At 48.2% G+C, this 13,108-nt stretch overlaps 1 protein-coding gene across 7 annotated transcripts in view; it reads left to right on the plus strand.

Moving 5' to 3' along the window:
- LOC147706644 (uncharacterized) overlaps positions 1-13,108 on the plus strand; it is a 172,469-nt gene that overhangs the window by 117,037 nt on the left and 42,324 nt on the right. For all 7 annotated transcript variants that reach the window (XM_086933133.1, XM_086933132.1, XM_086933135.1 and 4 more), the window contains 2 exons: positions 7,006-7,161; positions 7,238-7,323. In XM_086933133.1, the coding sequence (XP_086789259.1) occupies positions 7,006-7,161; positions 7,238-7,323 (242 nt within the window). The remainder of the gene's footprint in view (positions 1-7,005; positions 7,162-7,237; positions 7,324-13,108) is intronic.

Below are 13,108 nucleotides of genomic sequence, written 5' to 3' on the forward strand. Positions count from 1 at the left end.
AATGTGGAGGAGCGGAGGAGGTACATCTTGTTTTAAAAGTCTTGAAAAAAGTATCCGCTCATTAAGTGCACACCACGCTGTTAAATAAGAATCACGAGATAAAAAAAAAAAACTTGTCACTAGTAGGTTCGGTGGACTAGACATATCGGTTAAATCGCTTATAACTGAAAGTACCATGGCTGCTAATGGCGGGTTCAGGCACTCAGTCGCACATCAGACATACACTCCTTCACTCATCATGCACTCATGCGACCATTGCACCCCACCTTCTGTTTAATTCTTACTTTCACCATTCAACAGTGAAGTAAACACATGCACAAGCTGAACAAGAGTACACAGGACAAAAGAGAGAAAACTGAAAAAATCCTGGTTGCCCAGAAGTAGATATTTTTTTTTAAATGAGTAGATAAGCAAAAATATCAGCATAGTCGTGAACCGTAAAAAAAAAAAATCCTAGGCATTGAGTCCAAGATTAATATGTATATTGAAAATATTATTCTAATGACAAACTCAAATGGATTTGCAACAACAGAATAGATATGAAAAAATCCCAATGCATCAACCGTATACAAAGCAGATGCCTCTTCTAAGACTAGTCGACGGTCTGCTCGTCTCTGACCTTGTTTTCAAGTGTTCCTCTGAGGAAGGCTTCACAGCAATCCCAGAGTACCAGGACCTGGCATCACCTCGACTCATTTCAATCATATGTATCACTCTTGTGAATGTAAAGGAATGTTCTGGGGGGTCTTCTTCTCCACACCTCTTCTAGTTCAGAGCCCTCTCTTAAAACTCCTGCAAGTGACCCGTCACCGCCTTCTTAAGATTGTTTCCATTCTCTGGAACTGAAAGGGGCAAGGCTCTTGGAGTGGCATTGTGCCTGATGTATACCCAGTGTAATAACAGCCCACCCTTAGAGGACATGTGGGTTGTTATTACATAGTGTAATAACAGCCCACCCTTAAAGGACTTCTGAGTTGTTATTACACACTGTGCAATAACAGACCACCCTTAAAGAACTTGTGAGTTGTTATTACACAGTGTAATAACAGTCCACCCTTAAAGAACCTGTGGGTTGTTATTACACAGTGCAATAACAGTCCACCCTTAAAGACCTGTGGGTTGTTATTACACACATTGTAATAACAGTCCACCCTTCAAGGACTTGTGGATTGTTATTACATACAGTTTAATAACAGCCACCCTTAAAGCACATGTGGGTTGTTATTACATAGTGTAATAACAGTCCACCCTTTAAGGACTAGTGGATTGTTATTAGACACAGTGTAATAACAGTCCACCCTTAAAGCACCTGTGGATTGTTATTACATAGTGTAATAACAGCCCACCCTTAAAGGACTTGTGAGTTATTATTACACACAGTGTAATAACAGCTCACCCTTAAAGGATTTCTGGGTTGTTATTACACCCATTGTAATAACTGCCCACACTTAAAGAATTTGTGAGTTGTTATTACACAGTGTAGTAACAGTCCACCCTTAAAGGACCTGTGGGTTGTTATTACACAGGGCAATACCAGTCCACCCTTAAAGGACCTGTGGGTTGTTATTGCATAGTGTAATAACAGGCCACCCTTTAAGGACTTGTGGATTGTTATTAGACACAGTGTAATAACAGCCCACCCTTAAAGGACTTGTGGATTGTTATTACACCCAGTATAATAACAGCCCACCCTTAAAGGACCTGTGGATTGTTATTACATAGTGTAATAAGAGTCCACCCTTAAAGGATTTGTTGATTGTTATTACACACAGTTTAATAACAGCCCACCCTTAAAGGACCCATGGGTTTTTATTACCCACAGTTAAATAACAGCCCACCCTTAAAGGACTTGTGGGTTGTTATTACACAGAGTGTAATAACAGTCCACCCTTAAAGGACCTGTGGGTTGTTAATACACAGTTTAATAACAGTCCACCCTTAAAGGACTTCTGGGTTGTTTATACACACAGTGTAATAACAGCCCACTCTTAAAGGGCTCTTGGGTTGTTATTACACAGTGTAATAACAGCCCACCCCCTTTAAAGACTTGCGGGTTGTTATTTCTCACAGTGTAATATCAGCTCAACCTTAAAGGACATGTGGGTTGGTATTACACACAGCGTAATAACAGCCCAACCTTAAAGGACTTGTGGGTTGTTATTACACAGAGTGTTTTTTATTTTTTTATTTTTATTTTAGGAGTTTTATATAGCGCTAGCATGACCCAAGGGTATCAGAGCACTTTACAGCATGTACAGTTATGTGCAGATATACAATACAGATATTATGATAGACCATGCAGGATCGAGCAGGGTATAGATCAGATACGAGAGCGAACGAGCATGAAGTGGGTAGGAAGTTTCTCATTCAGGACAAGCGTCTAATCGGATTCTATGTTAACCAGGACGGGAGACCAAGAGGTTTTCTGGGTCACAGTCAGAGTCCACAGTTAAGAGAATACAGTAAGATGGAGAACCATGAAAGGAGCTTCCTTGGATCTTATCTTTTCGCTCGAGAACGGTCTAGGAAGAGGACTTTGAGCAGGTTCTTGAATTTCGGGAATGAGGGGATCGTTCTGATGTGGGGGGATGGAGTTCCAGATTTTCGGGGCGTTTCCAGCGAAAGATTTAGCTGCTGTATCCTGCTTGTGAGCTTTCAGAGGGATGAGCAATAGAGTGGTGGAGCTCCTGGGGTTCCTGACTGGCCGGCTCTTTTGAGTTTGGCAGCTAAGTATTCCGGTTTGCCTGTGTGTAGGGCTTTATGCGTGATGCAGACTGTTCTAAAGCTTGCTCGCAGTTCAATTGGGAACCATTTAAGTTCCCTGAGTGCAGGAGGGATGTGTTTGAATCCCTTAGTTCCTGTGACCATTCCTGCTGCAGCATTGAAGGTTGTTTTTAAGGGTGCTAGGTGAAATTTTGCTGATCCGGTCAGAGCTGCGATCCCATAGTCGATTCTGGAGAGCACCAGTGCTTGTGTGGCTTGTTGGATATCTTTAGGGGGAAGGAAGGGTTTTATTTTGTACAGTAATTTTAAGTTGAGAAAATCACTTTTAGCGGATCTTGTAATGTGTTTTTTTCAGGTTCAGTTTCAGGTCTCGGGTAATACCTAGATATTTTACTGAGTCCGAGGGGGTGAGGGTACCATTGAGGGCGTCAATGGCTTTCAGCCATTCTTCAATTTGGGGGTTTTCGGCTCTGTTGGAGATGACGAGTACTTCCGTTTTCTCTTGATTGAGTTTTAGGTGGTTGGTTGTGAGCCAAAGTTGAACGTCTTTGAGCGTGCCATTTAGTCTCCGGATGTGGTTGATGGAGGTGGTTTCCAGATAAAGCTGCTATCATCCGCATATAGGTGGAAAGGGATGTTAGAATTCCCGAGTAGTGAGGTAAGGGGTTCCATGTAGATGTTGAAAAGCTGAGGGGAGAGCACAGACCCTTGAGGGACACCTCTATTGACTGGTTGGAGGTCGGACTCAACGTTTTTGATTTTTATTCTTTGTGAGCGTTTGTGAAGGAAGGAGGAGAACCAGTCTAGGACTGTCTCTTCAAGTCCGGCCCTTCCTTGGAGGACCTTGAGGAGTTGTTGTTACACACAGTGTAATAACATCTCACCCTTAAAGGACGTGTGGGTTGTTATTATTACACACAGTGTGATAACAATTCACTCTTAAATAACTTGTGGGTTGTTATTACACACAGTGTAATAACAGTCCACCCTTAAAGGATGTGTGGGTTGCTATTATTACACACAGTGTGATAACAATTCACTCTTAAATAACTTGTGGGTTGTTATTACACACAGTGTAATAACAGTCACACAGTGTAATAACAGTCCACCCTTAAAGGACCTGTGGGTTGTTATTACACGGAGTGTAATAACAGTCCACCCTTAAACGACATAGAGGTTGTTATTACACTGTGTAATAACAGTCCACCCCTAAAGGACTTGTGGGTTGTCATTACACACAGTGAAATAAGATCCCACCCTTAAGTACTATTGGTTTTAACACGTGCCTTTGACAGTAAAGATGTCGGCCCAGCTGCCTTTAGTGTAACTTTTATAAAAACAGATCAGACGGATGCGCCTGACATAATATTTCCTAATGAACGGATCCAGTGTAAAGCCAATATCAAGGGCTTGTAATCAGACCCAACTCAGACTCACAGGGCTCCTCATCGGTCCTTCCACAGGTAACCATCCGGGGCACAGAAATGGAATTACAAATATGTGAAAACATATATATTTGTCAAAACACTATGAAGTCCCGCCTCAGAGGGCCTCATAAGGTTTATGCTGTTGTATATATTGTATCCCCACAATTTGTTTGAGAAGGTCACGTGCCTCCTCTGGTACTGTGAGTGATTCCCTTTAACAAAGAGGCTGCCTACTGGCTTTGACCACAGTATAATCGCCATTCACAGCTAAAAGTCTATTTTCTTTAACACTTGCTTTTCTCAATTAGTAACACAGGCCTACTAACTGTTGCAAACTGTTTCACCATAAAAGCTGAAAGGTATGACATCAGAGATAACTTTCCCCAATGAACAAACAAGGCCTCGAGCCTTCTCTCTTGGCTCGACACCACGACCAAGACAGGCCTCCTGGGGTGCGAGCAGCCGTCATTCAGACAGGTAAACAGGTACAACTGTGTACAACATTACAACTGGCAAAACAAGATAGCGCCCCTCTCAAAGGGGCCTAAAATGGAGCAGCAAATGGAGCACCACAGTAAAAGTGTCCCACCTCCATGGATTGTCAGGGGAGGGGGGGGGCGGACCCCAAAACTCATACCTACTATCGTAATCTGTGAGATTTTATGTAACAAAACACCTCTTTACAGCTGCAACACAGCTTGATAGCAATCCGCCATCATCTGCCTTTTCTAAAATGCTTTTCACAATAATTAGGCCAGGCCTACTGCCTTTCCCAAAATGTTTTTAATAAAGAGGTCAGACCTATGGCTTTCGACATAATGTTTACTGTGAACCAGTTCTGTGCCTTTATCATTGCCTCGGCAGCGTAACCAACCCAGGCCTGCTGTATGGAGCATACGGTCTCCACTCCAGCAAGGAACCCAGCAGACCAACAGTAACAGCATTAGAAATGTAAGCAACGTAGGATGCTTGGGGTATATTTATGCGAGGTCTGGGTTCATTTAAAAGATGCAAAGCGTGACGCAAGGATCTGAGTCAGATTTATGAAGCCGCGCAAAGCCACCGAAAACAAGATGCCAACCAGTGCCAATGGAGGTGCAGGCCCCGGGCACAGCTGGGGTGAGCTCCCTGCTGCTGCTATGTGTGTCCCTAGATACCCTCCTCAGGCCTTGAGAGGGCTTGGCTCCCTCCCTGCCCTGAGCATGATGGGAGTGGCGGCCGGTGCACACCAATGACATCATAGACTAAACCCTGGACCGCTCGACTTGCCCTGAGAATCACTGCTGAAAGGGGGCGCCTGCTGCTCAGATCTCAGTGGCTACCATAGGACAGGACCAGGACACCAGTGCAAATGGACTCAACCCCCACAACTGAGGCCCAGCAACCCCTGTGTGCCCTTTGACCCCAAGACTGCTCTGACATGCCTGTACCCAAATCTTGATCAAATATATTGAACGCGACTGACTGACCTCTCACCCCTTCACCAGCTCCACCTCCTTGTGTCTCCTCCCCCACTACCTCTGACAGACTGACCTCTCACCCCTTCACCAGCTCCACCTCCCTGTATCTCCTCCCCCACTACCTCAGACAGACTGACCTCTCACACCTTCACCAGCTCCACCTCCCCCTGTGTCTCCACCCCCACTACCTCAGACAGACTGACCTCTCACACCTTCACCAGCTCCACCTCCCCCTGTGTCTCCACCCCCACTACCTCAGACAGACTGACCTCTCACACCTTCACCAGCTCCACCTCCCCCTGTGTCTCCTCCCCCACTACCTCAGACAGACTGACCTCTCACCCCTTCACCAGCTCCCCCTCCTGCTGTGTCCCCCACTGCCCCAGACAGACTGACCTCTCACCTCTTCACCAGCTCCCCCTCCTGCTGTGTCCCCCACTGCCCCAGACAGACTGACCTCTCACCCCTTCACCAGCTCCACCTTCTGCTATCTTCTCCCCCACTACCCCAGACAGACTGACCTCTCACCTCTTCACCAGCTCCCCTCCTGCTGTGTCCCCCACTACCCCAGACAGACTGACCTCTCACCCCTTCACCAGCTCCACCTTCTGCTATCTTCTCCCCCACTACCACAGACAGACTGACCTCTCACCTCTTCACCAGCTCCACCTCCCCTGTGTCTCCTCCCCCCACTACCCCAGACAGACTGACATCTCACCCCTTCACCACCTCCACCTCCCTCGCGACTCCTCCCCACTACCCCAGACAGACTGACCTCTCACCCCTTCACCAGCTCCATCTCCCGCTGTGTCCCCCACTACCCCAGACAGACTGACCTCTCACCCCATCACCAGCTCCACCTCCCCTGTGTCTCCTCCCCCCACTACCTCAGACAGACTGACCTCTCACCCCTTCACCTGCTCCACCTCCCCTGTGTCCCCCACTACCCCTGACAGACTGACCTTTCTACCCTTCACTAGCTCCTCCCACTCCCTTCTCATGTATCCCCCCCCCCCCAGGGGCTTGTCTCTTTTACATCCTGTGCTGATAGCCCCCTGGGCTCACCACACACATGGGCACCGCCCTGGGGCACAGACTTTGCTGCTCTTATGACATCACATCCATGTTTTTCAGGGTGCACTGAGTGTCTTCTGGGGGCAAACTTGAATTGATGCTGTTTCCAAATAATGCCTTTGGTATCCTGACAAAATAGAATGGTTCATAAGTTTATCAGCAGAATTCCTTTAAATGTATATTCCATGGGTTTTATGATGCACCCACTGGGCTGGCAAGCCTCTTGTGGCCCCCCAGTCTCTCCTTTCCTTCTCACACAGGATGGATGGTGGATGTGCTGTGTTCTGAGGGACTCACCCACCTGTGCCTTGTTCCCCCAGAGTCTCCCCCACCCTCTGAACCCCCTTTGGACTGGTCATTCGCAGTGGGCATGTCCATCGGGGCGCTCTTCGGCGCCGCCCTCCTCATCACTGGCGCGGTTCTTCTCTACAAGAGATGGGGGTCTGAACCCCGACTGCACAGAGAATCAACGACGGGTGAGTCTGAGAACATGTTTGATGATACTCAGGGGGAAGCTGACGTCACCTGACATCTGCGCATGCTCTCTTCCAGGCATGAACATGTATGTGAACAGCAAGTGGATGGAGGGACAAGACACCTACTATGAAGACGTCCACAGAGGCTCCCGGGCCGCGCCAGTAAGTAACATCTTGCGTTGGTTGAAGCCATAACTGACTATCTCTCCACTGTGCATTCAGTCTGAATGAGCCCTCAGTGCGCCTGTGATTAGAGGCGCTGGGAGCTCAGTCAGTTCTAAAGAGGTGTGGGTGACAGAGAACACACTCGAGCACACATTAAAGAGTCGTTGTCTTTTCCCGATGAACAGTGAGCGGCATCTTTCACAACAAAGCAGTTAGAACTGGGGGTCTCTAGTTGGCAATGGTTTGCACCTTTGTCCAAATATGGACCCTCTCTAGTCAGAGTAAGGGGACTACACTCCTAAAATAAGCCCTGCTCAACCCTGTGGTAGCTCAGCACGAGCAGGAAGGCTTATCTCAGAGGCCGTGTGTAAAGCATTTGTGAACACATACAGCATAGCAGGGAAAACACTACAGATGCACACCATACAGGTTTTATAAAAATAAGTATTCTTGATATAGACTTAACACAAGACCCAAACGTCAAAAATCCACAATACAGTATGAAGAAAATAACTTTAAGGTGGTAGAAATAGCTTAGCTCACTTTAGAAGGTAAATGCGACACGTTTCTCACAAAGTACCTTTGGATGCCTCAAGCAAGATAAACAAAAGGTTTGCAGGGAGAACGATGCGCAAAGTAGGCGATGCGTCTGTTCCTTACCGGAGAGGCGGGGATGCGATGATCTTGTAGTGCGTCCTGGTTGCGATGCAACAAGATGGTGCTTTGATGCGATGCGACGATCCGATGCGACAAGACAAGATGGCGTCTTTGATGCAATGCGACTACGTGAAGGCGATGCGTGCACGCCCGACGGCCGTGCAGCAACTATGTAACTTTGAAGCTGCAACAGGCATGCAACACACTTCTCCGGTGATGCGAATGTGACCCTTGCGGTGGCGATATGCTTCTCGGGGGATGTGATGACAAACAGCTGTGATAGAGACGCGCTTCTGCGGTGATGCGACGGCGACCCTTGAGGTGGCGACACGCTTCTCCGATGATGCGACGGCAACAGCTGTGGATGTGACATGCTTCCTCTCGTTGAGTCGTACTTCCAGCTCCCAACAACACACAGGCTACTGCAGGCAGAATTTCCAGCAAGGAAATTCAGAGGGGAGCTGGTGGTGAAGTCTTGTATCCCTGAGACTTCAGCAGGAGGCAAGCACAGTTTAAGCCCTTGGAGATTCTTCTTCAAGATGATGAAAGTTGAAGTTAAAGTCTTTTTCCTTTCCTTGGCAATAAAGAAACCACTGCAGGCCAACCCCAGAAAGCAACACACTGGCACAGGGGCAGTTCAACTCCTGCAGATTCTCTGGTTCTTCTCCTTGGCAAAAGGTCCGTCTTGATGTCCAGAAGTGATCTAAAGTCTTGGGGTCTGGACCCCAATGTTTATACTAGTAAATCCTTTGTCCTCTGAAGGCAGAGGGTGCCTGTGCCCAGCCAGAACCAGTTACGTGAGGCTTCCTGGCAGGAGGTGGAGACAGCATTGTTGAAAGCAGACCTAGCCCAGGTAGCTGAAAGGAAATCTCCTCCCCCTACTCTCTATTCTATGAAGGCTGGGGACACTGAAAAGAAATCTCCGCCCCCCACTCTCTATGCAGCCAAGCTCCTATTCAGCCCAGCCCTGACTCATCAGACTGCTGGAACCCAAGCCCTCCTGTCACTCACAACCCAGACATGCAAAACACAACCTAGCAGAGGCATGCTGGATGTTTTTTTTAAGAAAATACCTACTTTCTAAAAGTGGTGTTTTCAAACACAGAATGTTAAAACCAACTTCACTAAAAGTTGTATTTTATCATTCTGAGTTCAGGCATACTGAATTCGTTTTTCCACCATGTTACCTGGGTCAGTTAGGATTATAAAATGTTATGATCAAACTGGCCATTCTGGCCTATGGGGAACAGTCAGCCTTGCAATAGTGAAAAACAAAATTGGCTGTAATTCACTATCAGGACATGCTACACACGTCAGGGCATGTCCTACCTTTTACTTATAACGTACCCTGCCCTTCGGCCTCCCTTAAGGGTGGCTAACATGCAGAAAAGGGAACGTTTAGGGACTGGTAATGGGTGCACTTACCAAGTCAACATGGCAGTACCAGACTGCACACAGGCTCTGCAATGGCAGACCTGAGACATAAGCTGCTTCTGTGGGTGGAGCAATCAGTGGTGCAAGCCCACTAGCCGCATTTTTTAAAAAAAATGTTAAACTTTATTGTGCACATGAATATGATCACACTTATGGGCCTACAACCACAGGGGCCGGCCGCTAAACAAGCAATAGCGATCAACATTTACCACAATTCCATAGCCGACATCCTAGAGGTACGGCAGTAGTGCAGGATAATGTTCGTAGCAACTCAGGATGGAGTCAGGATACAATAGTATTTTGTTTTTTATAAAAGGCACAAAAAAGAAACAAAACAAGTCTCAAGGCTTAAAACAGTAAACATGAAGTTGCGCTTGTACAGGGAGGAGCCTCAATTGCAAGATGACAGTCGTGTAAACAGTGGAGTGTGTCTGGGGGGGGTCTGTGAGGGGTTCAAAAAAGCGGTAACAAATAAGAATTAGACAAGGAATGTCGGATCAGGGGGAGAAGGAGACGTCCGGAGTATCTTCGAACGGGGGTGTACATATATTCCCTCTATAGGTGTTCCACTGACTCCAAATCGCAGTCCACGCCCTAGGCTTCCCCCTAGCCAAATACACAGTCTTCTCTCTGAACATACACCAGTCCATATTTTCCTTCCATACTGAGACGATGGGCGGCCGCCGGGAGCCACACAGCTGCGCAATATCTTTCTTTGCGATCATGTTCCCAAGGGCCGCCCACCGAGCCTGGGCGACGTTGTAATCATTCGGTTCCCACACATTCAACAAACATCTCCGGGCCTCAGGCAGCAAAGCAATCCCAGTGACACACTCCATCACAGCATGCACTCGATTCCAAAATGCGGCCACCTCCCGGCATTCCCAAAGGATATGGAGGAAAGTAGCACTCAATCCACAGCAACGCTTGCATAACCCATCCGCTGAAAAACCCATGGAGACCTACCGAGGACCAGTGACATACACACGATGAAGGATCTTGAGCTGGACAAGGCGGAGACGGGCGGGAATGGCCACCTCCTTAGGGGAAGATAGTGCGGACTGCCAGTCTTCATCATCCATTCCAGCCCGTCTCTAGTCCAGGCCTCCCTGAGGCGTACGAGGAGATCCGCCCGATTGTTAATCAATTTTTTATAGATTAGCGAAATCGTACTATCGGGCAGATGACCATCGAGTATACGATCTTCCAACGGGGAAGACTCAGGCATGTTGGGATCGGAGGCGAAGACCGCGGTCAAGGCATGCCGGACCTGCACATACCTAAAAAACTCCCTGTCACTCAATTCATATTCATTCTTTAATGTCTTAAAAGTCTTGACAGCACCCTTTGCCCAAAGGTCACCCACTCTACTAATTCCAATCATGTCCCATTTCTCAAAACCTTTCGTTGTCCAGAGGCATCCCAGTCTCTCCGACACATACAATGGAGTTGCACGTGTCAATCGATCCTTCCAGCCCAAGGCAGCAGTTGCGTCACACCAGGCTCGCACAGCAATCTTAGTAGGTCCTGTTAAATGTCTCCCCGCTCCCTTAGAGTAGAGCGCCCTGTTATAATTCCCACCCGGCAACTGATACTTGTCCATCTCAAATGCCGGGTTGGGGCTGGGTGCATACATCGCGTGATTAATCGCGCTCAACTGGGAGGCCCAATAGTACCGCCTGATATCCGGGAGCGCCATGCCCCCGTCATACCAGGGGAGGGTCAGTTTAGCAAGAGCAATTCTTGCGCGCCCATCCCAGATAAGCCGCCTCTGTAAGCTTTCCACCTCCCGGAAATAACTCGCCGGGATGGTGTCGAGCGAGTTCTGAAGTGCGTACAAAAACCGTGGCAGGGACATCATTTTAAAGAGCGCAGCACGACCGAGCGGCGATAATGGCAATTTGCGCCAACGTGCCACGTCAAGCTTCAGCCTCTGGAGAGGGGGGAGCAAATTACGCTCATAACGAGCGACAGGGTCCAACGATATAAAAATCCCCAGATATTTGAAACCCGTGTGCGAAACCTGAATGGGAAATCTACGCGGCAATGGGGAAGATCACCCGAGATCACATAGACCCATGATTTGGTCCAGTTGATCACTAGACCTGAATTTTTGCCAAACGAGGTAAGAACATCGAACAAGACGTTAAGCGATTTTCGGGGGGAAGTGAGGTATAATAGGATGTCGTCCGCATAAAGCGAGATCCGGTCTTCAAAGTCGGGGGTCCACCGAATGCCTTTTATCGAAGGCTCCCAGCGGAGCCAAGCTGCGAGGGCCTCCAAGGCTAGTGCAAAAAGTAAGGGGGACAGCGGGCACCCCTGTCTCGTGCCCCTCCCAAGTGTAAAGGAACTGGACACGCGACCGTTGACAACCACCTGGGCCAGAGGGTCCTTGTATAGCAGTTTCACCCACCCGATAAACTCCGAACCGAAACCAAATTTCGCAAGGGCGGCACAGAGATAAGGCCATTCGATAGTATCGAAGGCCATTGTGGCGTCCAAGGAAGCCAAGATGGCTGACTCTTGATGTGACCCTGCCCTCGCGAGAACACCATGCAAGCGCCGCAGGTTGAGGGGGGTGTTACGGTGCGGGATAAAACTAGATTGGTCCGGATGGATCAGGTCAGCAATCACCGCAATCAACCGGTTAGCCAAAACTTTAGCTAAAATTTTGGGCTCCGCGTTCAACAAAGAGATGGGCCTGTACGAGGAGCAACAATCTCTAGGTTTGCGCTCCTTGGGAATTGCCACAATCGTAGCCAATCGCTGATCACAAGGGAGGGCGCCAAGGTCTCATGACTCCAAGAACATATCTCGGAGATACGGTGCAACTTTATCAGGGCGCAATTTATATAGTTCGATGGGCAAACCGATCTGGCCCATGGCCTTGCCGGAGCGAACAGAATGAATAGCGATCGCTATCTCATCAGCAGACAAAGGTGCTTCGATCAAGTCACGGTCCACCTCCAATAGGCACGGCAACGTAATATTGTGTAGTAACAAGTGGGAGTCTTCCTCATCCCTATCAGACACAGGGGAATACACAGTAGGAAAATAGTCCGCAAAACACTCCACAATATCGCTCGGTTCAGTCACCCTCTCGTCATTTAAATTCCGAATCACAGGAACCACACGATTCGCCCTCTCTTTCTTATCCAGCCACGCTATCAATTTACCCGCCTTGTCCCCGACATCATACAACCTGCCCTGTTGCTCCATGTGTATCGTTTTGGCAGCATCCGCGACAAGGGACTTATAATCCAGTTGCTTTAGACCAAGGGCGTGGAGTCTAATATGGGTAACACCTGATTCTAAGTCCTTCTCCAGCTCGACTATTTCGGCCTCCAGACGCACAACCTCTTGATTCTTAGTTTTCTTAGCTTCAGAAATCAAGGATAAGGCCTGCCTCCACATGACAGTCTTGAAGGCTTCCCATAGTGACACAGATGAGGACACAGACCCCTCGTTTTCAATGAAGTAATGATCTAGGGACTTTATCAAGCTAGCGCTGGTTTTGGGATTACGTAGGTACCAGGGGTTTATGGGAGCCACTCGCCCCGCGCTACTCACTCCAGCATCCATACGAAGCCACACTGGGGAGTGGTCGGAAATGCCCCGGGCAAGGTGTTGAATCTCTCTAATTGAAGGGGATTGGGCAGCAGGCACCAGGATGTAATAGAGTCTGGAGAGA

The sequence above is a fragment of the Lissotriton vulgaris genome, chromosome 7 (assembly GCF_964263255.1).
Source record: "Lissotriton vulgaris chromosome 7, aLisVul1.2, whole genome shotgun sequence".
Lineage (NCBI taxonomy): Eukaryota > Metazoa > Chordata > Amphibia > Caudata > Salamandridae > Lissotriton > Lissotriton vulgaris.